Consider the following 27,458-nt stretch of genomic DNA (forward strand, 5'->3'; position numbering starts at 1 on the left):
ATTTTTAAGTATGAAAATATTTTGTTTGCTCTAAGTTCGTTTGGTGTTGTCTGCTGGCAGGCAGATGGAAGGCAACAAGGGCCAAACGTATGGGAACAAAGCTTAAAATGGAGATAGCTTACCCATTTACTTAACTTTCCTTGAAAGCATCATAAAGGACATCATTGATATTATTCTATTTTATTGCCAAACCTTGCAGTGAACAAGGTGGTATACATTAGGAACCCAGTGTGAGCACACCAGATTTGATTCTGTATTCTGTGTTCTTCCATAAACTCCAACTCTTAACTTTCTGGCCTCTGGTCTGTTAGATTCATACGTTATGTCATTGTTCTTAGGGAAAGCAATCACGTGAACTGATTTAAGCTAAAGTGTTACACCTGATAGTGACTTAGTGCTGATACCTTGCCATACACCCAATAATACAATGGCCTAATGAACAAAAAGTTTCACTATCCTCTAACAGCGTGAAAGCTGTAGGTCAGCTCTGCTCCTCATGGTCACTTGGGGACTTATGTTCCTTCCAAATTATTGTTCTTCCATCCCTTAGGTCCAGCTCCCCTAGGGCATTGTCATCATTGGCATGGCTGAGGCTCAGTCGCCACCATATCTGGGTTCCAGGAGAAGGGCATGGAAGAGATCTTAAGGCCTGACCAGAGGTGGCACATAGGATTCAACTCACATGCCATTGGCAGGAATTCACACATGGCTACACACGGATGCAAGAAAGGGCAGGAAATGTAGCCTGACTGGGGAGCCATGTGCCTGGCTACAATTCTGTTCAATGGGGAGAACACATTTGGTTGACAACAGGAGTCTCTGTCCTAGTGCCCCTCCTCTGTGCTCCAGTAGTGCCCGTAAAGCCTTTGCAAGATCATTTATTTCTCTTATTTTGGCTCCTGGAAGGAGGATCACTGGCCACAGCATCTCCAGCACCTATAGAGTGCTGGCTTGGCACAGAGTAGACATCCAATAAACATTTGTTGAATGACTGAGAAGGCAAATGAATGAATAATGCTTGCAATGAAGTAAAAAAGCTACTTTGACATGGGTAAAATAAGAACCTGCTTATTCAGGTAAAATCTTTCATGTTTTGCCACAACTACTTGACCCTATAATATATATTTGTAAATTAATAAATAGATGAATGAAAAAGTTTACCTAAGATTACATAGAAAGTAGGAAGATCTCTCTGCCATGGAAAACTGAAGGATAAGTATCCTGTTAGATGCTGGAGATATACTATGGTTGGTGTACACAGTACTGGCTCAGTTGCATTCATCCTATACTACTCTATGGGTGTAGTAGGGAGTTTCCCCTTCCAGGCTGCCTGAAGTGTGTGAACATCTTTAGGTCCGATAATGCATTGCTTTCCTTGTGTTTGCTATTCCTGCTTATTGCCCTTCCTTTGTGGGACCAGACCTCTTAGGATGCAATGGATGACATCCTCTCTTTACTGCTTTTTTGTTTCCTGAGTCCTAAATACCTTGTAGCCCAGTACAATGCCAGCTGAATGGAGTCCACCCTTGGAATAAGGATGAGGGCACACAACTATCTCAAAACACAATGCCCTTGAAGAAAGGGGATCCCTGTCTAGTTTGTTGATTGATACAGACAGTAGGTCTCTGAGTCAATAGTGCAAAAAGCAGCGTAAGGCTAAAGGACCTTTTACCAATTTCTTATTGTTGCTCTGTTTCAAAAAGCAAGACATGTGCTTGCTTCAAATCATGTTTCTGACTTCAGCTCCATGACTATTACAGGTAGTTGGTAAAATTTCTCTGGCAATTGGCCTGTCTTGGTTTCTGCTGCTGCTGTCAGTTTTGCCTTTTTGTGTGTGTTATTATGTATTTTAGAGGGAAATGAGAAAACTCTTGGTCAAATGCCATTTTAAAGAGAAAGTTCCCCTAATCTGGCTTTAAATAACACATTTTTTGTTTTTCATTTAAAATTAAGAAAGCTATTTTTTCACTTAGGGAGAGTTAGAAGGCATGCAGTAAGAAGGAACTCTTCACCTTTGCCTGATAACATAAGGCTGGGTGAGATGATGACTTAAGGCTGGGTGAGATGATGACTTAAGGCTGGGTGAGATGATGACTTAAGGCTGGCACATGTTGAGTGCTAACAAATGTCACCATTATTGTCACTTCTCTTGCTAGATAAGCTGTTTCCCTCCATGCTTGTGGGCAGCTAAGAAAAGGTCAAGACTGTTCTGTCTACTTGGGGACAATTAACCAATACTCCTCCCGAATCCTGCCCTGGAAGGGGAGGGCAGGGACGGGAAGGAAAGAAGGGGAACCTTAGCAGTAATCAGGACTCACACTCCAGGCAGAGGCTGCAAGCAGGCCAGGGAAGCAGAATCTCGGTTTGGACCCCTGGATTTGGAGAATGAATTTTTCTGACTTTGGGCGGCGGGGACATTTTTGTTTGTTTTTCCCTTAGGCTTTCAATACTCTAGCCTGTTTTACTTGTGCAAAGGGGCCTATGAATGATATTCCTAAAGCCAGGAAGAGGTAATCATGCTGAGCAGAGTGAAAAAAAAAAATCAGAGTTTCAGGTTTTTGTTTTTGTTTTTGTTTTGGTAGTACCTCTTTAACAAGCATCCCTTTCCTTCAGGAACTCCCACCCCAGGTGCCTCATCACCCGACCCCACCCCTTCCAGAAGGGATTGAGAGAGATAAGGTAGGTGGGGTGTCATTCCTGAGCTGTCTCCTTAGAGACCTCTGCAGGGAGCCTGCCTTGCAGCAGCAAAGACCTCATGCCATACCCCCCAGCAAGGCTCAGTATAGGCTCAGAAGCTCTTCTATCTATTCTAAGCAGATGCCAAGAGATTTCACTCAGGATCCTGGTGCTTACATAACCATGAGAGGGCTGGAGAGGCAGTAGGAGCTCTGAGTTTGAGAACACACCACTGCCACTGCCATTCAACCCCACGAATGTGGGAAAGGGGCCTGGGACACTATGGGGGAGACACACCTGGCCCCATCTCCTTGCTCTCCACAGAAAATAGACAAAAGGACAGGAAGGTGAGCTCTGCCTCACTTCTACCCTCTCAATGTCCTACAACAGTTTCTAATTAAATCATCTTAATTAGCATTCAGAACACTGAGTCCAAATTCTGAAAAATGAAGCTTCTGCAGTGCCAAAAGGCATGAGGTGGAGGCAGTCAATCCACATTATCTTCTCCTACGAGACACAGATAAATTGCCCTCACTCCATCTCCAGCCAGTTCACCTTGTCAGTTTTTGCCCATTAGTTACCCTGGGCCTAGGTGAGAAGAACTCTCCCCTGCTGGGTCTGCCCTCCTAGGCACTCAGCACCCCTCATCACAGTGCCCACATTGTGGCTCACACATGCCACCTTTCTCCCATTAGCTCAGGCAAGACATGAAAGAGCTGCTAAAAAAGCAGCTTTAGTAAAGAAGACCACGAATGCACTTTAAACAGGGACCAAAGACTATAGTCAAGTCTATATTGCCCAGAATTCCCATCCAAATTGATTTGGCAATTTCATGTTGTTCATATTCACATAAATTCACATTATTATGATGTTATATTATTTTTTTGCATGGTATTATTATTTTATCCCACCATATCCTGGGCATTAGAATTTCCTCCCATTGTACAGAAAATCAATAAAGTTTAATGACTGGGCAACGTCACGCTGCCGGTCAGTAGCAGAGCCAAGTCCAGAACTTAGCTTTGTCACATTCACTGCACATTTGTCACGTTCACATTCACTGCAGCTCTCTTTCCTCCACGTCTGAGTGGACTCCGACCCAAGATCACTCAGCACAGCCTACATTTCCAGCTGCTTGAGTCCTGGCACACAGGTCCTGCCTGCTTGTTATGTGGAATAGTTCACTTCCCTTGGGGGCCTTGTCTTCCTCCACCCTCACCAAACAGGAGCTAGGGTTAGTGTACTGGCTACACCACTAGCAGGGTTAAAAGAGGGTCAAAAGTGTGTCTCAGAAAGAGGACAGAGAACAGAGAAAAGGAACAGACACAGAGACTCTGCCCTTGGGCTTTGTCCCCAGGAAACTGGCCAAAGACCTTCTCTTCCCAGGGCCCCCTAGCGCAGGAGCTTCTCATTGCTGCTGCTGTGCTTCAGAGCCCTGACAAAACATAGAGAGAGACCTACAGCCTCATGAAGGGGCCCTGGGAAGCTTCGAGCCATATGAGCCTCAGTGGCTTTGCAGAAGAGCTGAGAAAATGAAGCAGAGAGTGGGGGCTTCAGGCAGAGGGCCATGGCTGTCAAGAGGGACCTTCTGCAGCAGGGCATTTGTATGACCTTCAGGCAAGTCATCTGTATTCATCCATTTTCACACTGCTGATAAAGACATAACCAAGACTGGGAAGAAAAAGAGGTTTAATTGGATTTATGGTTCCATATGATTGGGAGGCCTCAGAATCTTGGTGGGAGACCAAAAGCACTTCTTACATGGCAGTGGCAAGAGAAATGAGGAAATGCAAAAGCAGAAACCCCTGATAAAACCATCAGATCTTGTGAGACTTATTCACTACCAGAAGAACAGTATGGGGAAACTGCCCCCATAATTCAAATTATTTCCCACTGAGTCCCTCCCACAACACGTAGGAATTATGGGAGTACAATTCAAGATGAGATTTGGGTGAGGACACAGAGCCAAGCCATATCATTCCATCCCTGCCCCCTCCAAATCTCATGTCCTCACATTTCAAAACCAATCATGCCTTCCCAACAGTCCCCCAAAGTTTTAACTCATTTTAGGATTAACCCAAAAGTCCATAGTTCAAAGTCTCATTTGAGACAAGGCAAGTCCCTTCTACCTATGAGTCTGTAAAATCAAAAGCAAGCTAGTTACTCCCTAGATACAATGAGGGTGCAGATATTCGGTAAATACAGCCATTCCAAATGGGAGAAATTGGCCAAAACAAAGGGGTTACAGGGCCCATGCAAGTCCAAAATTCAGCAGGTCAGTCAAATTTTAAAGCTTCAAAATTATCTCCTTTGACTCCAGGTCTCATATCTAGGTCATGCTGATGCAAGAGGTGAGTTCCCATAATCTTGGGCAGCTCCACCCCTGTGGCTTTGCAGGGTACAGCCTCCCTCCTGGCTACTTTCACAGGCTGACAATGAATGTCTGCAGCTTTTCCAGGCACACAGTGCAAGATGTAGGTGGATCTACCATTCTGGGGTCTGGAGCACGGTGGCCCTCTTCTTACAGCTCCACTAGGTGGCACCCAGTATGGACTGTGTAGGAGCTCCAACCCCACATTTCCCTTCTACACTGCCCTAGCAGTGGTTCTCCATGAGGTCCCCGTCTCTGCAGCAAACTTCTGCCTGGACATCCAGGCATCCATACATCTTCTGAAATCTAGGTGGAGGTTCCCAAACCTCAATTCTTGACTTCTGTGCACCTACAGGCTCAATGCCACATGGAAACTGCCAAGGCTTGGGGCTTGCACCCTCTGAAGCCACTGCACAAACTCTAAGCTGGCCCCTTTCATCTATGGCTGGAGCAGCTGAGAAGCAGGGCACCAAGTCCCTAGGCTGCACACAGCATGGGTACTCTGGGCCTTGCCCACAAAACCATTTTTTCCTGCTAGACCTCTGGGTCTGTAATGGGAGAGGCTGCCACAAAGGTCTCTGACATGCCCTGGTGACACTTTCCTCATAGTCTTGGGAATTAACATTTGGCTCCTCGTTACTCATGAAAATATCTGCAGCCAGTTTGAATTTCTCCTCAGAAAATGAGATTTTCTTTTCTATTGCATTGTCAGGCTGCAAATTTTCCAAACTTTTATGCTCTGCTTCCCTTTCAAAACTGAATGCCTTTAACAGCATCCAAGTCACCTTTTGAATGCTTTGCTGCTTAGAAATTTCTTCCACCAGATACCCTAAATCATCTCTCTCAAGTTCCAACTTCCATAAATTTCTGGGACAGGGGCAAAATACCACTAGTCTCTTTGCTAAAACATAACAAGAGTCACCTTTGCTCCAGTTCCCAAGAAGTTCCTCATCTCCATCTGAGACCGTCTCAGCCAGGATTTCATTGTTCATATCATTATCAATTTTTTTGTCAAAGTCATTCAACAAGTCTCTAGGAAGTTGGAAACTTTCCCACATTTTCCTGTCTTCTTCTGAGCCCTCAAAGCTGTTCCAATCTCTGTCTGTTAGCTAGTTACAAAGTCACTTCCACATTTTCAGATATCTTTTCAGCAACACCCCACTCCTGGTACCAATTTACTATATTAGTCCATTTTCATGCTGCATTTCAAGACACACCCAAGACTGGGAAGTAAAAGAGGTTTAATTGAACTTACAGTTCCACACGGCTGGAGAGGCCTCAGAATCATGGTGGGAGATGAAAGGTTCTTCTTACATAGCAGCAGGAAGAGAAAATGTAGAGGTGCAGAAGTGGAAATCCCTGATAAAACCATCAGATCTCATAAGACTTATTCACCACCAAGAGAACAGTATGATTCAAATTATTTCCCACTGGGTCCCTCCCACAACAGGTGGGAATTATGGGAATACAATTCAAGATGAGATTTGGGTGGAGACACAGAGCCAAACCACATAATCATCCAAACTCTCTGGGCTTTATCCCCCCATTTGTAAAGTGAGGGTTCTAATAGATCCTTCCTCAGAGGTGAAGTGAGGAGTGAAGTAGGCCATCAGCAAAACAATCACCACTAATGCTTGCATGGTGGGATCCGTGTCCCATGCTCTATCCTAAATTCATCCTATGCATTGACTTTCCTAATTCTCACAGCACCCCCACGAAGGAGGTACTGCAGTTACTTGCATTTCACAGAAAAGGAAACTGAAACACGAAAGTCAATGAACCAGCTTTTCGAGTTAGAAAGGGATGAAAATGGGATTGGACCCAGACTGTTTGACCTCAGAGCCTGGGTCTATAGCCACCAAGCTTTCCTGCCTCCATTAACCCCCATCATGTTGTTAGTTAATGGTAGTATGATTTATGAACCACATAGAAAGTCCAGAAATGTGGTTATCATACAGACAAATCCTAAGTGACCCAGGCTGAGGGGTGGTTGGAGCACCAGCGCAGAAGCTACAATCAGAGCTGGTTGAGAAGACACTAAGGGACTTGACTCAATTCCATTGACCCCATGGCAGAAATGTGATGAAAGGTTCACTGGGGTCATCTTGAAGAGGGCCTGGGATCCCAGTCCTGGGACCTGTATGGCGGAGAGTGGAAAATACTTGTCAGGTCTAAGAAGTCAAAGATAGCAACAAAAGCAGGGCTTTGGGGAGATTCAAGAGGCAGTGAGATGCAGCTGCTTTGGGGAGTGAGGCAGGGTGCACTATGGACAGCCAGCTGCTTGGGGCCCTGTCCTGCAGGAAGAAGCCAGATGGCATGGACCCTCTGGCTATCCTAAAGCACATGGACCCTCTTGCCTCCCAAGAGGAGCCAAGGCATACTTACTCTTCCATGATTCTCACTAGGGCCTGGGGCTCTCACTGGGGGTGGGGGGGTCCTTGGAGTTGGTTGCCTAAGCTGCAGCAGGAATTGCTGACTGGCAAGGTGTAACAATTTAACTGGCTCTTATAAGTGAGAGCAATGCACAAAAGAGAGGGTCCTTCTGAGAGGCATGGTGGAGGCACACAGGAAGGGTTGGGCCCAGGCTCAAATTCATGTGTCAGAGCAGTGAATGCTGTATGTATCTAGCGCATGAAAAGAGCTGGGCATTTGTTGGTAGACACTCAAAATTACTGACTAAGCAAGTGTGGATTTTCCTCCAAACCAGTGACATCTCTCATCCTTAAAATGCTATTACATCTTCCTCCAGAATGTAAGAAACTTCTCCCTCCCCCAGAAAACCAGGTCTGAGAGTCATTTCGTAACAACTGTAATGCCTATAACTTCTACTTATGCTAGAGTCAGGCTGTCCCCTAAATCATAGTGAGTGGGACCCCAGCCTCCACGGTGAACAACATGCCCACAAAGACTAAAAATCTCTAGGAGAGAAGGCTGTAGGTACCTGAGTGTCAACAGCATACCCCGTGTGGTGGCAGTTGTCTGTCACAGCCTGCTAGTGCCACCAAAGCAACCCAAGGTCACGGAGAGTGGCAGGTATACAGAATTCCCACAGTGGAGGCAGGGCGGGCAGGCCCTCCACCGAGACAAGCTGGCCACTTCCCCTGAGGGCAACTGATAACTGCACTCTGTCTCCCCAGATGGTCCCAGTCAGTCTGTGGAGAACTTCATTCCTCTGCCTCTCTTTTGAGGAAACTGCAGTTTTCAGAACCTCCCCTGAAGGAGAGAAGGGGACACCGGGGACATGAGAATTGACCCTGAGAAGTTGGCAGGAGGGAGTCCTTCCTGTTTACCTGCCCTAGTCCAGCCACTTCTTTGTTACCTTTAGGCTGCGGGGCCCCATTGCTGTTCTGCGAGATCGGCTGGATTATGAACAGCTCCTTGCTACTCCACACCATCACCTCTCCACAGGACTCCTTCCTGGGGTTGTGAGAAGGGGCTGAATGTGCTAACTACCTCTGCCCCCTACTAGAATACTAGCCTCATGAGGGCTGGGATTTTTATCTGTTTGGTTCACTGTTGAACCCCTAAAACCTACAATAGTGCTTGGTACATAGTAGACGTGCAATGAACGTTCCTGGAAGGAATAATTATTGATATAAAGTAAAATTCCTGAAGTAGATTTCAGAGTTAATGGATCTTGGTGGCTGGGCCCGTAATCCCATCACTTCGGGAGGCTGAGGCGGGCGGTTCACTTGAGGTCAGGAGTTCGAGACCAGCCTGGCCAACATGGTGAAACCTTGTCTCTACTAAAAGTACAAAAAGTAGCCAGGCACGGTGGTGCGTGCCTGTAATCCCAGCTACTCAGGAGGCTGAGGCAGGAGAATCACTTGAACCCAGGAGGCAGAGGTTACAGTGAGCAGAGATCATACCTCTGTACTCCAGCCTGGGTGAGAGAGAAAGACTCCATCTCAAAAAACAAAACAAAACAAAAACAAAAACAAACAAACAAACAATAGTTAATGGATCTTGGGCCAGGCACAGTGACTCATGCCTGTAATCCCAGCATTTTGGGAGGCCAAGGCAAGAGGACTGCTTGAGCCCAGGAGTTTGAGACCAGCCTGGGCAACATGGTGAGACCTCATCTCTACAAAATATAAATAAAATTAGCTAGGTGTGGTGGCATGTGCCTGTGGTCCTAGCAACTTGGAAGGCTGAGGTAGGAGGATCACATATACTGAGAGGTCAAGGCTGCAGTGAGTCAAGATCTCACCACTGCACTCCAGCCTGGTTGACAGAGCAAGACCCAGTCTCAAAAAATAGTGGGGGCCAATGGGGGGGAGTTAGTTATGAACCTTTAGACATTAAACAAAGTAATTGAAATGTAAGAAGAGGCAAGAATGATCCCCCGACCGATCAAAGCCCACATATGGCTGCATCCTGGGTCCAGTGTCTAAGTCCCGCTGCTGTCACCGCCGCCACCATGCCCAAGAGGAAGACCGAAGAGGATGCTAAAGGAGATAAAGCCAAGGTGAAGGACACAGCACAGAGAAGATCCATGAGGTTGTCTGCTAAACCTGCTCCTCCAAAGCCAGAACCCAAGCCTAAAAAGGGCCCTGCAAAGAAGGGAGAGAAGGTACCCAAAGGGAAAAGAGGAAAAACTGATGCTGGCAAGGAGGGAAATAAATCTGCAGAAAACGGAGATGCCAAAACAGACCAGGCCAGGAAAGCTGAAGGTGCTGGAGAGGCCAAGTGAAATGTGTGCATTTTTGATAACTGTGTACTTCTGGTGACTGTACAGTTTGAAATACTATTTTTTATCAAGTTTTATAAAAATGCAGAATTTTTTTTTTTTTTTTTTTTTTTTTTTTTTGGTGAGCTATGTTGTTAGCACACAGAACACTTCATTGTTGTTTTTAGGGGAAGGGGCATATGTCACTAATAGAATGTCTCCAAAGCTGGAGTGATGTGGGGAAAACACCTTTCCCTTCTAGTTTTGGGAGACTTCCTCTTGGCTCCCAGGAGGAGGGATTCCCTGACTTTCATACACATGACCACGTTGGCACAAAAGCCTTAGGGTATGGAAAAACCAATTCATTTTTATGTCCTCTTCTCCCTGTCCATCTTTCAGCATAGACTTAACTCTCTTAAGCCCAGACTTCTGTTGGGACCTGATCCCCAGTCATTTGTTACCAGTATGTCAGACAATCTGGACTTTCCAGGGATGCCACTGAGAGGATGTCTAAAGAGCGGTGGTTCTGTTGCTAGATTGTGGCTCTTCAGATACATTCTGCCATTTTCATTTCACTTCCTGAAAGTCAGGGTCGGCTCTTGAAAAGTTATTAAACAACATGCTACATGTGAAATGTCAACTCTTACTCTAAACTTCCCCTGTTCAGAGCATCAGATGAAAACTTAATTGTGTTTTATAGTGGCTTTCTGAGTTTTGGTAGTCCATTGAAGAAGGGAGTTTGAAAGTTGTTGTATACTGTTAATAATTGTCTGCCCACGTCCTGCCTGAAATACCATGATTGTTTATGGAAAGTATCTTTAATAAAGCTGGATACAGTTTGGATTGGAAAAAAAGGTAACTGAAATATACATATACATAAAAGGCTCTTACAAATAAAAGGAAAATGTGACAAAATGATAAACATAATGAGACAGTTTTTAAAAATCCTCTCAGAGAAATTGATTGAGTAGACAAAACATAAATGAGAATGTAAAATGTTTGCATAATGAAAATTATAAGCTTAATCTAATAAATATACCTCTAGAACATTTATAAAGAGTGAGCATATACTAGGACACAAAGAGAATCTCAAGAAATTCCAAAAAAGTAAGCCATGTTATTATTATTATTATTATTATACTTTAAGTTCTAGGGTCCATGTGCACAACGTTCAGGTTTGTTACATGGGTGTACGTGTGCCATGTTGGTTTGCTGCACCCACCAACTCGTCATTTACACTAGGTATTTCTCCTAATGCTATCCCTCCCCCAACCCCCACCCCACGACAGGCTCTGGTGTGTGATGTTCCCCACCCTCTGTCCATGTGTTCTCCTTGTTCAACTCACACTTATGAGTGAGAACATGTGGTGTTTGGTGTTCTGTCCTTGTGTTAGTTTGCTTATAGTTATGGTTTCCAGCTTCATCCATTTCCCTGCAGAGGACGTGAACTCATCCTTTTTTATGGCTGCATAGTATTCCATGGCATATATGTGCTTTATTTTTTTTAAATGCATTCTCGCTCTGTAGCCCAGGTTGGAGTGCAGTGGCGCGATCTTGGCTCATTGCAAACTCCGCCTCCCGGGTTCACGCCATTCTCCTGCCTCAGCCTCCTGAGTAGCTGGAACTACAGGCGCCCACCACCACGCCTGGCTAACTTTTTTGTATTTTTTTTAGTAGAGACGGAGTTTCTCTGTGTTAGCCAGGATGGTCTCGATCTCCTGACCTTGTGATCTGCCCGCCTCGGCCTCCCAACGTGCTGGGATTACAGGTGTGAGCCACTGCGCCCGGCCATGCCACATTTTCTTAATCCAGTCTATCTTTGATGGACATTTGAGTTGGTTCCAAGTCTTTTCTATTGTGAGTAGTGAAAGCAGGTCACGTTATTTAATACTTCCTCCTGATGACACAAAGCTAGGAAAACCCTAAAATGAAGAATAGAAAAACATACATAGAAAAATATATATACATACAAACATTTGTATGTGTGATTGACCCATGAGCAACCTAAGTGTGAACAGCATGGTCCACTTGTATGTGGATTTTTTTCAATAAATATTTTGAAAAAATTTTTGGAGATTTGCACAATATAAAAAAACTTGCAGATGAACCATGTAGCCTAGAAATTTTTTTTTGAGATGGAGTCTTGCTCTATTGCCCGGGCTGGAGTGCAGTGGCGTGATCTCGGCTCACTGCAGCCTCTGCCACCCCAGGGTCAAGCAATTCTCATGCCTCAGCCTCCCAAGTAACTGAGATTACGGGCATGCACCACCACCCCTGGCTAATTTTTTATTTTTTATTTTTAGTAGAGATGAAGTTTTGCCATGTTGGTCAGGCTGGTTTCAAACTCCTGACCTCAAGTGATCTGCCTGCCTCAGCCTCCCAAAGTGCTGGGATTACAGGAGTGAGCCACCATGCCCAGCCGCCTAGAAATATTTTTTATTTTATTTTTTGAGACAAAGTCTCACTCTGTCGCCCAGGCTAGAGTATAATGGCATGATCTCAGCTCACTACAATGTCTGCCTCTCAAGTTCAAGCGATTTTCCCGCCTTAGACTCCCAAGTAGCTGGGACTACAGGCACCTGCAACCAACCCTGGTTAATTTTTGTATTTTTAGTACAGATGGGGTTTCACTGTGTTGACCAGGCTGGTCTCGAACTCCTGACCTCAGGTGGCCCTCCTGCCTTGGCATCTCAAAGTGCTGGGATTACAGGCATGAGCCACCACACCTGGCTGAAATATTTTTTCTTATTTTAAAAAATAAGAAAAATTTAGGTCTTTCATGAATGCATAAAATATATGTAGATGCTAAATCAATTTTATCATTCACTAACATAAAATATATACAAATCTATTATAAGAAATTAACATTTATCAAAACATATGCAAATCAACACTTACAGACCATACACGGTGCCATTTGCAGTTAAGAGAAATGTAAACCAACTTCAAGATGCAATATTAAATGAAAACTGGGTAAATTAACTGTGGCACCTACTGTACTATTGTGATAATTTTGTAGTCACCTCCTATTGCTGCCACGGTGAGCTCAAGTGTTTAAGTATCCACTTAAAACACTATGTGATGCTAATCGTCTCCCGTGAGCAGTTCCTCACTCCAGTAAATTGCATATGGCAGTAAAAACTGATTTAGTTCTCATGTATTTTTCATTTTCAGTGCAATATCATAAACCTTGAATAACATCATGGGATCCATATGAGATATCACTAGTAAGTTTGGAAGTACTCCCAAAAAGCAGAGAAAAGTCGTGACATTCATTATCCAAAAAAGTTGAATTGCTTGATATGTGCCATTTATAAAGGTCTGCAGCTGTGGTTGTCTGCCATCTCAAGACAACTGAATCCTGCAAAGGACAATTGTAAAATAATGAAAAGGAAATTTGTGAAGCCATCACTGTAGCTACACCAGCAGGCACAAAAACCTTGCACTTTTTGCAAAATATCTTTTTAATCTCTTTTTTTTTTTTTGAGGCGGAGTCTCGCTCTGTCGCCCGGACTGGAGTGCAGTGGCCGGATCTCAGCTCACTGCAAGCTCTGCCTCCCGGGTTTATGCCATTCTCCTGCCTCAGCCTCCGGAGTAGCTGGGACTACAGGCGCCCGCCACCTCGCCCGGCTAGTTTTTGTATTTTTAGTAGAGACGGGGTTTCACCGTGTTAGCCAGGATGGTCTCGATCTCCTGACCTCGTGATCCGCCCGTCTCGGCCTCCCAAAGTGCTGGGATTACAGGCTTGAGCCACTGCGCCCGGCCTCTTTTTAATCTCTTACTGAAAAATGCAGTTTTTATGTGGGTGCAGGATTGCTATAAGAAAGGCATACCTACAGACTTGAATATCATTTGAGAAAAAGCAAAATCCATTAATGACAACTCAAAGCAAAAGGAAGGTAAAGAATACAGGAGAATGTACTGCCAGGAAAGGATGGTTTGATAGTTTCAGAAAGAGGTGTGGCTTTTAAAATGTGCATGTGACAGGAGAAGCAGCTTCTGTCAACCAAGAGGCAGTAGACAAGTTTCCAGAAAATCATGCAAGAGAAAAGGTGTCTTCCTAAACAGGTTTTTTGTTGTTGTTTTTGTTGTGTTTTGTTTTCTGGGTTTTTTTTTTTTTTTTTTTTTTGAGACAGCGTCTCACTCTGTCACCCAGGCTGGAGTGCAGTGGCGTAATCTCACTCTGTCACCCAGGCTGGAATGCAGTGGTGTAATCTCGGCTCACTGCAGTATCCCCCTCCCAGGTTCAAGTGATTCTCGTGTCTCAGCCTTCCAGGTAGCTGGGATTACAGGTACGGCCACCACACCCTGCTAATTTTTCTATTTTTTGTTCAGACAGGATTTTGCCATCTTGCCCAGGCTGGTCTCGAACCCGTGGGCTCAAGCAATCCACCTGCCTTGGCCTCCCAAAGTACTGGGATTACAGGCATCAGCCACTGTGTCCAGGCTGAACAGATTTTTATTGTAAACGAAAGTGTCCTATTCTGAGGGGGAGAAAATGCGACAAAGGACATTTGTTAGTAAAGAAGAAAAGCAAACACCAGAATTTAAAGCAGAAAGGGATAGACTAACTCTACTGTTTTGTGCAAATATAGTTGGGTTTATATGATCAGGACTGCCCTTATCCATAAAGCTGCTAACCCCTGATCCTTTAAGGGAAAAGGTAAACACCAGCTGCCAGTCTTTTGGTTGTACAACAAGATAAAGCATCCATTGATGCTTTATCCCTAAAGTCAGGAAGTACCTTGCTAATAAGGACTACCTTTTAAAGTTCTTTTGAGGCCAGGCATGGTGGCTCTTGCCTATCATCCCACACTTTGGGATGCTGAGTAGGAGGAGGGCTTGAAGCCAGAGGTTCAAGACCATCCTGTGAAAAAAAGAGAGAAAGCCTCATCTCTACAAAAATTTAAAAATTATCTGGGTACAGTGGCATGAACTTGTAGTCCCAGTTACTCCGGAGGCTGAGGTGGGAGGATCACTTGAGCCCAGGAGTTCAAGGCTGCAGTGAGCTATAATCATGCCACTGCACTGCAGCCTGGGCAACAGAGTGCGACCTTGCCTCTAAAAAGTAATTAATTAAAAAATATTTTTTTAAAGTTGTTTATAATTTTCTGCTCTACATGTGTAAGACAGCCTTATTAACTGGGGAGTAAGCGACCTTATCACATCTCCTAAATAGAAAATAGGAGCACGTCTGACCTCATGCACTTTAATATTGCCTTCATTTTTTTAAAAAAGATTTATTCAACACTTCTGTGCTGGGACTAAGAAAAATCAGTCAAAATGTGCCCCTCACTCTTCTTTCCACTGTACTCCAGCCTGGACGACAGAGCAAGACCCTGTCTCTAAAAATATACATATATATATTTTACATTTTTTTAAAGAAAAAAATAGGCGGGGTGTGGTGGCTCATGCCTGTAATCTCATCACTTTGGGAGGCCGAGGCAGGTGGATCACTTGCGGTCAGGAGTTTGAGACCAGCCTGGCCAACATGGTGAAACCCCATCTCTACTAAAAATATAACAATTGGCCAGGCATAGTGGCATGTCCCTGTAGTCCCAGCTACTCATGAGGCTGAGGCAGGAAAATTGTTTGAACCTGGGAGGCAGAGGTTGCAGTGAGCCGAGATGGCACCACTGCACTCCAGCCTGGGCGACAGAGCTAGGACTGCTAGGACTTTGTACCCCTATGAAGTCCCTGTAGTTTGTGTTCAACCTCTGCTGTTTTCAACAAACTAGCAAAAAGTTGCTAGCTATAAAGCCCTTAATAAAAGTGTGCTTGTTTTGAGACAGAAGGAACACTGAGGGAAGGAGAACCAATCCAGGGAGGAGAGAGTACAGTGGCCGCCACAAGGGACAAGCAAGCACAGAGCTTTTGTTGATTCAGCAAGTATTTATTGAGAACCTGCTGTCTGACAGGCTGGCCTGTGCTGGGTGCTGAGGGGCTGCAGGGGCACAGCAAGGCTCTTCCCTTGAGAAGCCACTGATGTCACTGGGTCACTCAAGGTAAGCATGTTCGAAAGGGCTAAATCAAAGAACAAGGCAGGAAGTCCGCAAGGCCAACGGAAGGCCCCAGAGAACAAGTAGAGCTCAGAGGCTCCGAAGGCATCCAGGAGGAGAAGGAGGGTCAGTATTGGCGGGCAGGAGCAGCCCCTCAGCTCTGGCCTGCCCTCAGGCCACACCATGGCCCATGGGCTTCTTGCACACCCACTGACAGGGGGTGTCACAGGTCACGTCATTCCACTTCTGCTGAATGTGGACACAGTCTTCAGTCTGCCCATTCTTGTGCCGCCAGTTGTCAGGCTGATTCCTTTCCCAAAACCTGCAGACGACGAGGTTTATTCTGTTGGATGAAGGAAGCATCCCTTCCCCATGCTGTGGCTTAGGAAGCTGACGTGTGATGGGTCTAGGGAACTGACATAAAATGGGTCCTTCATCTGCTAGTGGCCCTAGGATGGGGACAGGGCTGGGAGAAGGAGTACCCTGAGGGTGTCTGTGCTCAGGTTGCCCTTAGTTACTGAGGATCCAGGGACAGGGAGGGGTGTCTATGAAGCTGCAAGCTCCCACCCCAGAATTCACACTAATATGCCTTCTGAGGGGGCAGGATCCCTTGGAACCAGGCCTGAGTAGGGTAGGGAGAAAAAAACAGAAAGCCCCACTCATTGGCTGCATGCCAGCCTCAGGACCTGTCCTTGCCTAATGACCCTCCGTGTAGGAGTCCAGGTAAGAGCGATGACCATGCCTGTGTGTCCAAACACACACACATCACATACATAACACACACACACCTCGCATACCACATGCATTACACATGCCACATACATGGCACACACACCACACATACACCACATACACATCACACACGTCACACACACATATACACACAACACTACCACTTACTGGGAAGGGACACACAGTGTGTAGCTAGGCCCACCAAAGACAGTGCCCAGGACAGTGCCAGATGGTGGCTAGACTCACGCTTTGTTCTGGGTGGCATTGAATGGTGTCCCATCTGTCCAGTGCCAGGAGCCCTCTGTGCCCCTGTCAGTGAGACCGATCCAGTAGTACACTTTACCTGTGACCTCTACCAGAAATGCCTGTAGAGAAAAGGCAGTGTCATTGTTTGCCTTTGTGTGTGTGGAGCCCGTTCTCCAGGCCACCTGGAGAACCTGCTTATAGATATACACATAATTATATATGCATATCAAAAACTGTAAACAGAATTTTAAAACACTTTTATCTCATTTGGAGAAAGTTAAGAGGTAAGATAAAACTATGTACTATAGAATTTTTTAGGATATCTCAACTAAGGGTAAAACCAAAGGAAAACATTTCTACTTCTTTAGTAAATGGCTTGTGTGAAACATCAAGCTCTCACTCATTTTTTTTTTTTTTTTTTTTTTTTTTTTTGTATAGATGGGTTTGTTTGATGAGGACTGTGATCCAATGATTGTTTAGCAACAATTTTACCAAACTGTAAATTCTTTTATTAACAGGCATTATAAACAGATAATACTAATCTTATTTAAAAACCATGAGTGCCACACTGGTGAATATACAGCTTATGAATAAGTTAAAAAGTATTTCCCATTTTAGGCCGGGCGCAGTGTCTCCTGCCTGTAATCCCAGCACTTTGGGAGGCCGAGGTGGGTGGATCGCCCGAGGTCGGGAGTTCGAGAGCAGCTTGGCCAGCATGGTGAAACCCCGTCGCTACTAAAAATACAAAAATTAGCAGGGCATGATGGCAGTTACCTGTAATCCCAGCTACTAGGGAAGCTGAGGCAGGATAATCACTTGAACCCGGGAGGCGGAGGTTGCAGTGAGCCAATATCGCACCATTGCACTCCAGCCTGGGCTACAGAGCAAGACTCTGTCTCAAAAAAAAAAAAAAAAAGTATTTCTCATTTTAAAAGGCAAATACAGGATACAAAAACCTATACTAAACAAAGAAGCTATAATATGGATACACTATCAATGTGTCTAAAACGATACATACAGTACATAACTAATGTTAATTATGTGATCAGTACATTTTTCCATATGATTCCCTTCATGCTTCACTTTCCCCAGAAATTGAATTCTGTACTTCCTCTTCTAAAACTGGTACAATCAGGTTATCCTTGGACATCAAATTATATTTCATCACATATTTAATAAACCGATGACACAAAAATGCTTAATTTTCATATTCATTAAATATCTGCTGATGATGGGAAATAAACATGTGAAAATATTCTGTAAATCTCATGGCATACTGATTTTGGTTTCACTACAGATGATTCCTTTATGCTAACCCTGCTGGGAAAACATTTATTGCTCTTCAGACGACATGCAGCACCATCAAGTGTGTGTCTAGTATAGTCTACAGCAGGACACTCTTTTGGAGTTTTATGAGCTGCACAGAGAAAAATCCACTGTTCAGTTGCTGTCATTTGAGTACAAGTATCTGGATGACATTCACTCTGAAGTTTGACAGCAAGTCCAATTAGCTCAAGGCACAATTGCCTTAAATGTTCATACGTCCATACACATTCATCTTGGCCTTTAGGTGCTTCAAGAATTTTGTCAGTATTGGAGTAATCTGCTCTTATGTTCTGTTAAATATACTGTTGAGCAGCTAGTGTATTGTCCATTTCATCAAAGGATTCATCAGGCCAATTCTAGATATCCTATGCCTTGGTGCCCTGCCTGTTCTGCCTCAGCGCTGCCATCCCCTCTGCCGTGACCATAGTGCCAGCGCCTCCCATAGCTTGTTAAGAAGATGTGGTTTACAAAGTTGCATGTTCTTTCTCAGATCAGTAACAGTGGTCTCAGGAGAGCCACAGGGGGTGGGCAGTTCTGCAAGTCAAATTGGACCACAAACACTGTGGTTCTTTGTTAGTAATCCTGGCAAGTTCTGATAAGGACCATGACAGATGAGCCACCTGGGACAGTATTGCGTTTGGTGGTCCTCGGACTCAGAGTTGTGTGCCTGGTCTTCCCAAGAAGCCTGGGTCTCCTGTTCATGGGCCCTCTAAAGCAGCTGGATTAACTGACATTAAAATCAAGACAGGCCAGATGCAGTGGCTCACTTCCAGCACCTTGGGAGGCCCACGTGGGTGAATAACTTGAGCCCATGAGTTTGAGACAGCCTGGGCAACATGGCGATACCCCATCTCTACAAAAAAATACTCCCAAAAAATAGCCAGATGTGGTGTCGTGCGCCTGTAATCACAACTACTCAGGGGAGCTAAGCTACTCAGAGGGCTGAGGTGGGAGGATCGCTTGAGCAAGGAGGTCAAGGTTGCAGTGAGCCATGATCAGGCTACTGCACTCCACCCTGGATGACAGAAAGAGACATTGTCTCCAAAAAAAAAAGGTGACTGGAAACAAGCCTGAGGGAAAACCAAATGCATGAGAAGGGAAGTGTACTCCTAGCACTTAAGGGCATCACTTGATTTCACCTCCCCTTGGCCTTCCTTCCTGCTGATGTCTCTTGACCTCTGGTGTCTCCCTCATTCATGGAAGACATGGAGGTTTGCTGTCAGTGGTTCTACCTCCAGTGCATGTGCTCATCAGAACTCAATCAATATTTGCTCACTGCCTGGCAGAGGAGACATGGAGGTCTCTGTCATACCCACTGAGAGCAGGAAGGCCAAAACACCAAAGTCCCTTATTCCACACCAATTCCACCAACAATATCCCATGCTCGTAGCTCTGATCTGCTCCTCCTTGGAGGCCACAGATGCCAGGTGGGCTCCCTGGGACACACAGAACTGCTCAGCCTCATGCCAAGACTTCTTGATACGAGAAAAATAATATAAGCTTCCACCATTGAACTTCCAGCCTTGCAGGACCATCTGGAGAAGTTGACCTGGAGCAAACATTGGGGAGAAAAGAGAACCAGGAGCTGCTGGTGGGGGTCCCAGAGGGAACTTTTCTGACTGCTCTAGGGCCTGCCCACTGAGGTTCACAAGCTCATGCAATTATTGATGCCCAGTGCTCTAGGAGCAAGGCCTGGGGGTCTGCACTGCCATCTCACTGCCCAGCACTCCAGGAAGCAGCCCTCAAGACACCTGGCTTGGGCCCTCCTGGGAGGCTCAGGCAGCTCTCTCTTTCCAGATACCTACTTCCTGGCTATACTGCCCTCTCTCCCAACTCATTGCTACCACCTGACAGTCCTCTCCACCCCAACTCCTGCCATATTTCCTGGGGATTTTACAGCTATCCCATAGCCTTACTCATTTCCTTGTCTTCATCTCCATCCACTTCCACTGCCACACCCATGGCCATCCTGGGACCTGGCCATGACCTGGTCTGCCTGGCCTTCCATTTTTCAAACTCTTACAGCTCATCCTGTGAGCACAAGCCCTGATTCTGTCAGCTTTTTCATCCCTCCTTGCCACAACAGCCTGATCTTTGACATCATCTGTGCCACAGCTGTTTGAAATGGTACCACACAAGTTCAACTAATCACCAAATTGTTCTTTTGTTCAACATGCATTGTGCAGCATTCCTTAACTTCTTAGAGCTAGCCACTGCCACACTGTAAAAAGATCAATCAGACATGATTGATGCCTTTCAGGAATTTAGAATCTAATAAATGAGACAGATGGAGAAAAGGTGTTGAAGATGCATTGATTAAAAAACACATGCACAGTAGAATAGTCACGGAAGAAGGTATGGTCTGTTTCATCTGAGCAGGAGGTGGGGCTCATGAAGGACACCCTGGATGAGACGTTACTGGAGCTGAGTTTTTTTTTGTTTGTTTTTTGAGACAGAGTTTTGCTATGGATGCCCAGGCTGGAGTGCAATGGCACGATCTCAGCTCACTGCAACTTCTGCCTCCTGGGTTCAAGCGATTCTCCTGCCTCAACCTCCTAAATGGCTGGGATTACAGGTGCCCACCACCGTGCCTGGCTATGTGTTTGTGTTTTTTAGTAGAGATGGGATTTTGCCATGTTGGCCAGGCTGCTCTCAAACTCCTGACCTCAGGTGATCCGCCTGCCTTGCCCTCCCAAAGTACTGGGATTACAGGTATGAGCCACTGTGCCCAGCCTGGAGCTGAATCTTAAATGACTGAGGAAGAGTTTTCCAGGTGCTCAGTGTCAAGGAGAGAACCCCATGCTGGGAAAAGCATCAGCACAAAGGCATAAAGGTCTGTAACAGCCTGGCATGGCCTGATCTATTCAAGCTACTTGGTATTCTTGGGACATAAAGGATGGGTGAGTGATGAATTTGGACAGATTCACCAACACTAAATGGTACATCCCATGTAAAAGAGTTTGGATTTTTTTCCCCCTATCAGCAATGGGAAGCACTGCAAGGTTTTGAGAAGGATGGTAATACGTCCAGATTTGCACTGGAAAAATGTCAACCTGGTGGAAGCTGAACCAGAAGAAGGCACTCCTGATCAGGCCAGAAACACCAATGATAACACAATGGCGAAAATCCCAGTAAGAGATGAGTATAAATCAGGGGCTGGAAAAGTGTGGTCCCAGACCATCAGCATCACCTGACAACATGGTAGAAATGCAAATTTTCAGGACCACCAAAGCCCTCCTGAATCCAAAATTATGTTTTAATAATCTGCTTCAGCAAGCCCTCTGGTGGTTCTGATGCCCAGAACTAGTCATCTAAACCAACAACTGGCAAACTCCAACCTGTCAGCAGCATCTTTTTAATAAAGTTTTTAGGAGCATAGCCATGCTTATTAGTTTACTGTCTTTTTCTTTTGCTTTATAATTCTGAACAGAGTTGAAAAGTTATAACAGAGATTGTACAGCCCCAAAGCCTGAGATACATATTTCTTTGCCCTTTAAGAAAAAAAATTAAGCTAATGGTTCTCAGCCCAGATGTCATTAGATCCACCTAGGGAGTTAAAAAAAAAATCCTGATGCCAGATACCCTCACCAAAAAAAAAAAAAAAAAAATCAGAGTTCTGGAGGTGGGTCTCCAGGCATCAGTATTTTCAAAGCTCTTTGGGCAATTCCAGGGGGCCCCCAAAGTGGAGAAACACTGCTTTAGGTCTCACCTAAAGCAGCAGTGAGAGCTGGGAGGAATAAGCACATTGGGGCACCAGGAGAGGTGTGAGGAAGGGGGGCCTCTGACCCCAGACCAGGAACCAGGCAAAGCAGTAAAGTGGGACGTCACTGCTGCCCACCAAGCCCTCATTTGTCAGCTCCCATTTCTTCAGTGACTGCCCCAAACACTCCCTTCTGTCTCTCAGCTGCCCTCTTGTCCACAGAGACTGCTGCCCTTCAGAAGCACAGGCTGCCCTTCAGTCAAACAGAACTGCCTGAAGTTTCCAGAACCTCATGATTTTGTGTATCCATGCCTGTAAACCTACTGCTCTCTTACCCTATTTGCTTGGCAAACACCTGTTCATCCTTCAGGATGAAGTTCAAGAGCCATCTTCTCACAAAGTGTCTTTTGGTCCTTTCCCCACAGATCTCTTCCCTCCCTCTAGAAGATTCCTTTTCCCTTCTTTTTGTTCTGCCCCTAACCCCAGTTCTCAGTACCTGCTTTTAACCTATCAGTCTTACACCTGTCTGTGTGTCTTTCATGCATGTCTGTACTACTAGCCTGTAAGCTTCTCAAGGGTACCTATCACACCTTATTCACTTTTTTACCCAGCACATCACAGGGCCTCACCTCAATCAGGTGAGGGCATGAATGCTGGGTACTTTGTTAAAGGCGTTACATGTGTGACCTCATTGGATCCTCACTGTGATGCAAATATTATTGTCCACCCCTTGCAGATGAGAAAAGTGTAGCTCAGAGAAGGTAAGTAACCTACTCAAGATCATACCATTTGGAATAGTGGGAAGTCAGAAATAAGGCTGTGTGGCCCACTAGCCCATGCTGTCCTTATCACAAACGTGCACCATTTACAGTTGGTTTCCCGTGTTCATGGGAACATGAACACAGTTTGGTCACTGTGACCAGGTTATAAGCAACGTGAGAGCAGGAACTTCCCACTGCACACCATCTCCACCACTGCCCAGGCTCCTTGGGCCCATTTCTCTGGATTTGGTCCGGGAGATGCATGTTGCAGTAGAAAAGAGGCTGATGAGACAGGAGACTCTACCCTCTCAAGAGACTGTGCCCTCCCCAGCGGGACTCCCCACTCCCACTTACTTTGGGTTCTTTGTAGCTGTTCCTGTGAAGCAACGACCTCGTGGAGGGTCTTCAGGCGACTCTGTTCCTGCTGGATTTCCATGGTTAGAGCTTTGGTGTTCTCTAGATCTCCTCTTAACCTCTGGATCTCAGCACTGGCCTTCTGCAGATTGCTGTCTAACATCTGGGTCTGGGAAGTTAAGGCCGAAGCATTCTTCATTTCTTGTTTTAGGGTCTGCATCTCTCTGCTGGCGTTCTTCATATGACCATTTAAGACCCGAATCTGGGCATTTAAAGTATTGGCATTTTCCATCTCTGCCTTGAATACCTGAATCTGAGCATCTGTCTGGTCCAGACGGCCATTTGCTTTTTGGATCTGGGCTGTGACTGTTTCCAAATCCCTTTTTAACATGTGAATTTCATCACCAGCCCTTTCCAAATGACCTCTTAGGAACTGGATCTCAGCACTGGTGTTGAAACTGCCTTTTATAAAGGCCTGGGTCTGGGAGTTTAAAGCATTTGTGTTCTGCAGATTTTCCTTTAGTCCCTGGATCTCAGCATTGGCTCCTTCTAAACTATTTCTTAAAACCTGGCTCTGGGTCCTCAAGTCATTGACCCTATCTAGATGGCCTCTCAAAACATGGATCTCAGCATTAGCGTTCTTTAAACTGCTATTGGCTAACAGAGCCTGGGCATTTGCCATTTCCAAACTGGCATTCAACATCTGAATTTCAGAGTTTGCATTTTCTAAGCCTCTGCTTAGCACATGGAGCTCAATGCTGGTGTTTTCTAAACTGCTTCTTAAGAAATTCTGGGTCTGGAAAGTTAAAGCATCTGCCTTTTCCAGGCCTCCCTTGAGCCTCTGGATCTCAGCATTGGTTCCCTCCAGGGAACTCCTTAACATCTGGGTCTGCAAACTCAGTGTAGTGGCATCCTTTAGAACTCCTTTTACCATCTGGATGTCAGCACTGGTGTTTCCCAGATGATCACCGAGCACCTGGAGCTGCGAATTGACATTGTCCACTCTGCACCTCAACATCTGGATCTCTGCTACCCAGGCGCTGGAATTCTCCATGTGGCCTTTAAATATCTGGATAAGCTCTTGCATTTCTGCCTCCCTGCCAAAGTGGTGATGAGTTGGAGGGAGGAAGTGAAGAAGGCAGCCAAAGAGGCCCATTATGTAGGGTAGCATTGTATGGGCCAACCAGAGTGTTCTTAACATTTCCAAGGGAAATGCGTACTGCACAGCTCCGCCAAGCACCCTGCTGGTCACACAGCCACCCAGACCCTGGGGACAGTCCACCTGAGAATGTGGGCCAAGAAACAAAGATCTAATTAACTGTTACACACAAATGATGGGGTCAGAAGGATTGAAATGCTTGCCTGCTATAAGCCAGCTGCCACCAGGAGTCATGCTGGTAAGGCTTGGATTATTTTGTCATTATAATTGCTCAACTTGAAAGTGACCGATTATATCATTTAGAGCTGTTGAAGTTTAATTTTACTGAACTTTGACCGTAGATGGGTTGTTATGGGAAAGAAAATAGATATGAATAAAGCCTGTGGTTAGTCCTACATTATATTCATACACCAAGCATAGAGGCTCTTGATTCACCATTGTTACATGCTAAAAACCACCGCAAACATAAGTTTTATGATGGCAAATTCCATGGAGAAGAAAACACAAAGGAAAGAAACAGAAACAAAACAAAATAGTTGCACTAGGAAGAAGTACCCTGTTCAACCCACAGGGTTGTGATAGAGGCATGCCATGCCCTCCAGGTAACTAACACTGGACCTCAGCTGAAATAGCCTTTTAAAGAGCCAGCACCCCCAGTGTTAGATAGGGCAAGGGTCCCTACAGAACAGTTTGAGGATACAGGAAACCTGAGTAAAAGACCTTGTGCTGGGGTCATTGAAGGAGACTCTGCAGCCCCCTTTAATCTGCAAGGTCTTTCCCACCAACCTCATGTGCATCTACCTCTGGTCCTGCTGGCATCCTTTATTCATCTCACAAACTAGGACCTAAACTCATACATCCATGATCCCCTTCTGATTCCAATCTCCCCTCAGGAATAGGGAGAAAAACTCAAGTTGGCAGGGACCCTTTCTGGAGCATCCATTCTCTATTTCTCATGCACTGCCTATGTAAATGTGTGAGACCTCAGTCACTGTGCTAAGGTAAGAGGAGCGACCTTTCAAGGTACTGGAAGTTCAAAGATTCTGTTTTGTAAAGATAGACAAATAAATCAATGTAACAGAATGGAGAATCCAGAAGTAGACCCCCACACATATGGACAATTGATTTTCAACCAAGGTGCAAAGGCAACTCATGGAGAAAGATAACTTGTTTAACAAATGGAGCTGGAACAATCCATTTCACACCATTATACAATAATTAACTCAAATGAGGCAGAGACCTAAATGTAACACTAAAAACCGTACAATTTCCAGAAACAAAGGAAAACATCTTTGTAGTCTTGGATTAGGCAGATTTCTCACATATGAGACCGTGAGAACAATCCATAACAGAAATAAAATGATAAATTAGACTTTATCAAAATTAAAATCTTGTTAAGAGAATGAAAAGACAAGTCACAGACTGAGAGAAAATATTTGCAAATTACATGACTAGTAAAGAACAAAGAGTACATACTCTATGATCCCTTTTCTATAAAATGCTAGAAAAAGCAAACTAATCTGTAGTTACAGCATGTAGATCTGTGGCTGCCCAGGGATGAGGGGAGGAAGGGAGAGGAAGGAATTACAGAGAGCCACAAGGAAACTTTGGGGTGAGGAGGATGACTATGTGATGATGATTGTGGTGATGGTTTCGGAGGCACATACATATATCAAAACTTATCAGATTGTATGCTTTAAATATGTACACCATTAGACCGCAATAAAACTGTGTTTTTAAAATATTATCTGTTTCTATGAGGATGGTGGAACCCATTCAGTGGTCTGGGGGTACTGGGGGAGAAGTTCATCCTAGGTTCTGAGCATCTGAAGGTCCCGGCTCCCTCTGCACCCCACCCCCACTGTGGCTTCTCACTGTTGGGTTCAAAAGGTAAATGCCCAGTAATGTTGTCTCCCAGAATCATAGCTTGCACAGACTTCAGCACAGGTCTTGTGTGCTGTTGAACTGAGACATTCCGTTTTCCCAGGTCAGCAAATCCCCAGCCCTGAGACTGGGAGGATACACTGTCCCATACACAAGTAGGGTTCCAGAACTGGGAAGATAGCAGCAAAGACCCTCCCTCATGAACCTCAGTTCTTGGGATGCTCCCTCTTGGACAGTGGCCTCTATCTGGTCCCAGGAAAGCTGTGGCTTGGGGCTGGAGCTGGAGGTAGAATGATCTTTCTGGGAGCAGAGAGGCCCAGAAAGGTGCATCTGGGGCCCTTGGGAACTTTGTGCTGAAAGGAGAGAGAGTCAGTGAGATTTGGGTCACCTGGGGGCTTACTCACTACAAAGAGAGTCACAAGAGAGAAGACCAAGGTCACAGCCATAAATGCTGGGGTAGTCTGAATGAGCCTTGGTATCTTGGGGGCTGCAGAAGCTGTTGCCACAGAGTCCACCCCTGTAGGGGAGAAGCCAGAGTCCAAGGTGAGAGGGTGCTGTGCAGGCTGAGACACAGTCAGACTATCTGGTTCCATTTCCTGGGTTGTCTAATGGGGATGAGAACCCCTGCCATGCTTATCATACAAGTGGTTATGGAGAAGGAAGATGAACCGCTCTGGACTGTTCACCAGAACGAGGTGTGGGCATGGTAGCAACACAGAGGCGAGGGGCTCTGAGACCGAGACCACTGTTCTCCAAATCTCAAGGAGGCTTTGGTGGTGCACAGGGCACAGAATCTGGCACAGAGCACAGAGCAACAAAAGTGTAGTTTGAATGAAACAAGAAAGGAAGGGAGGGAGGCCTCACAGGACCGGCTCAGTGTGCAGAGCCGGGATTCCAAACCAGGACCATCTGAATTCAAAGTTCATCCCCTTTCTCTTGCCAAGTCTGCATCTCCAAGGACAAGGGTCTGGGGAGATCAATAAGACAGCAATAAGCTGCCTTATGGCAGAGGGCCAAAGGACAGGCAGGCTAATCCCTCACTGGGCATGAGCTGGGGCCCCAGTTTTCTTACCTTGGGGGTGCAGGGAGGCACATTGGTTATCTGTACAGAAGCGGAACTGCCTCACCATCCATCTCTGCTTCCTTGATCCTCCAGCACTGCTCCCAGCCACTGGCTCCTGGAAGGGCGGTCCTGCGGACCAATGGCAGTGGAAGCAAAGCTAAGACACCCACACTTCTATGCTCTTGACAGAGGTCCTGACCACCCTCCCAGCTCTTCCTCCCTCCCCGCCTGACTCTGCAGAAACCCGCCCCAGTGGGACCCTCCCCTAGAGGCTCCCAGACACCGATCTGCCCTGTTTTCTTCCTCTTCCCATTAGCACTTTCCCGTCAGTTCCCAACCCCATCATCCCAACCTCTGCCGCATCCAGCATAACCCCAAACACACCTCTTCTTCTCTGGTGGCTGGGACTGGCCACCTAGGAAGGGGGTCTCAGCTTTGTGTAGAAAACATCCTTATGACTATGGCTGACCTTTAATTCTAGCCCCAGAACCTCTTAAGTAAAAGGAGTCAGGTAAAGG

The 27,458-nt window shown here is 45.6% G+C and overlaps 1 protein-coding gene and 2 pseudogenes across 1 annotated transcript; 1 reads left to right on the forward strand and 2 right to left on the reverse strand.

Annotated features, from left to right (window-relative positions):
- The first annotated feature begins 9,467 nt into the window (after positions 1 to 9,467).
- LOC111550495 lies at positions 9,468 to 9,740 on the forward strand (annotated as a pseudogene).
- A 6,485-nt stretch (positions 9,741 to 16,225) lies between these two features.
- CLEC4F (C-type lectin domain family 4 member F) lies at positions 16,226 to 27,011 on the reverse strand. Its single transcript, XM_023224034.1, is given in 8 exon segments — positions 16,226 to 16,337; positions 16,694 to 16,812; positions 19,411 to 19,568; positions 22,835 to 23,949; positions 25,868 to 25,958; positions 26,278 to 26,394; positions 26,950 to 26,992; positions 26,994 to 27,011. Coding segments are annotated over 8 exon segments (1,773 nt in total).
- On the reverse strand, positions 17,766 to 18,444 carry LOC111550553 (annotated as a pseudogene).
- Positions 27,012 to 27,458: the final 447 nt, after the last annotated feature.

This window comes from Piliocolobus tephrosceles, chromosome 15 (assembly GCF_002776525.5).
Source record: "Piliocolobus tephrosceles isolate RC106 chromosome 15, ASM277652v3, whole genome shotgun sequence".
NCBI lineage: Eukaryota > Metazoa > Chordata > Mammalia > Primates > Cercopithecidae > Piliocolobus > Piliocolobus tephrosceles.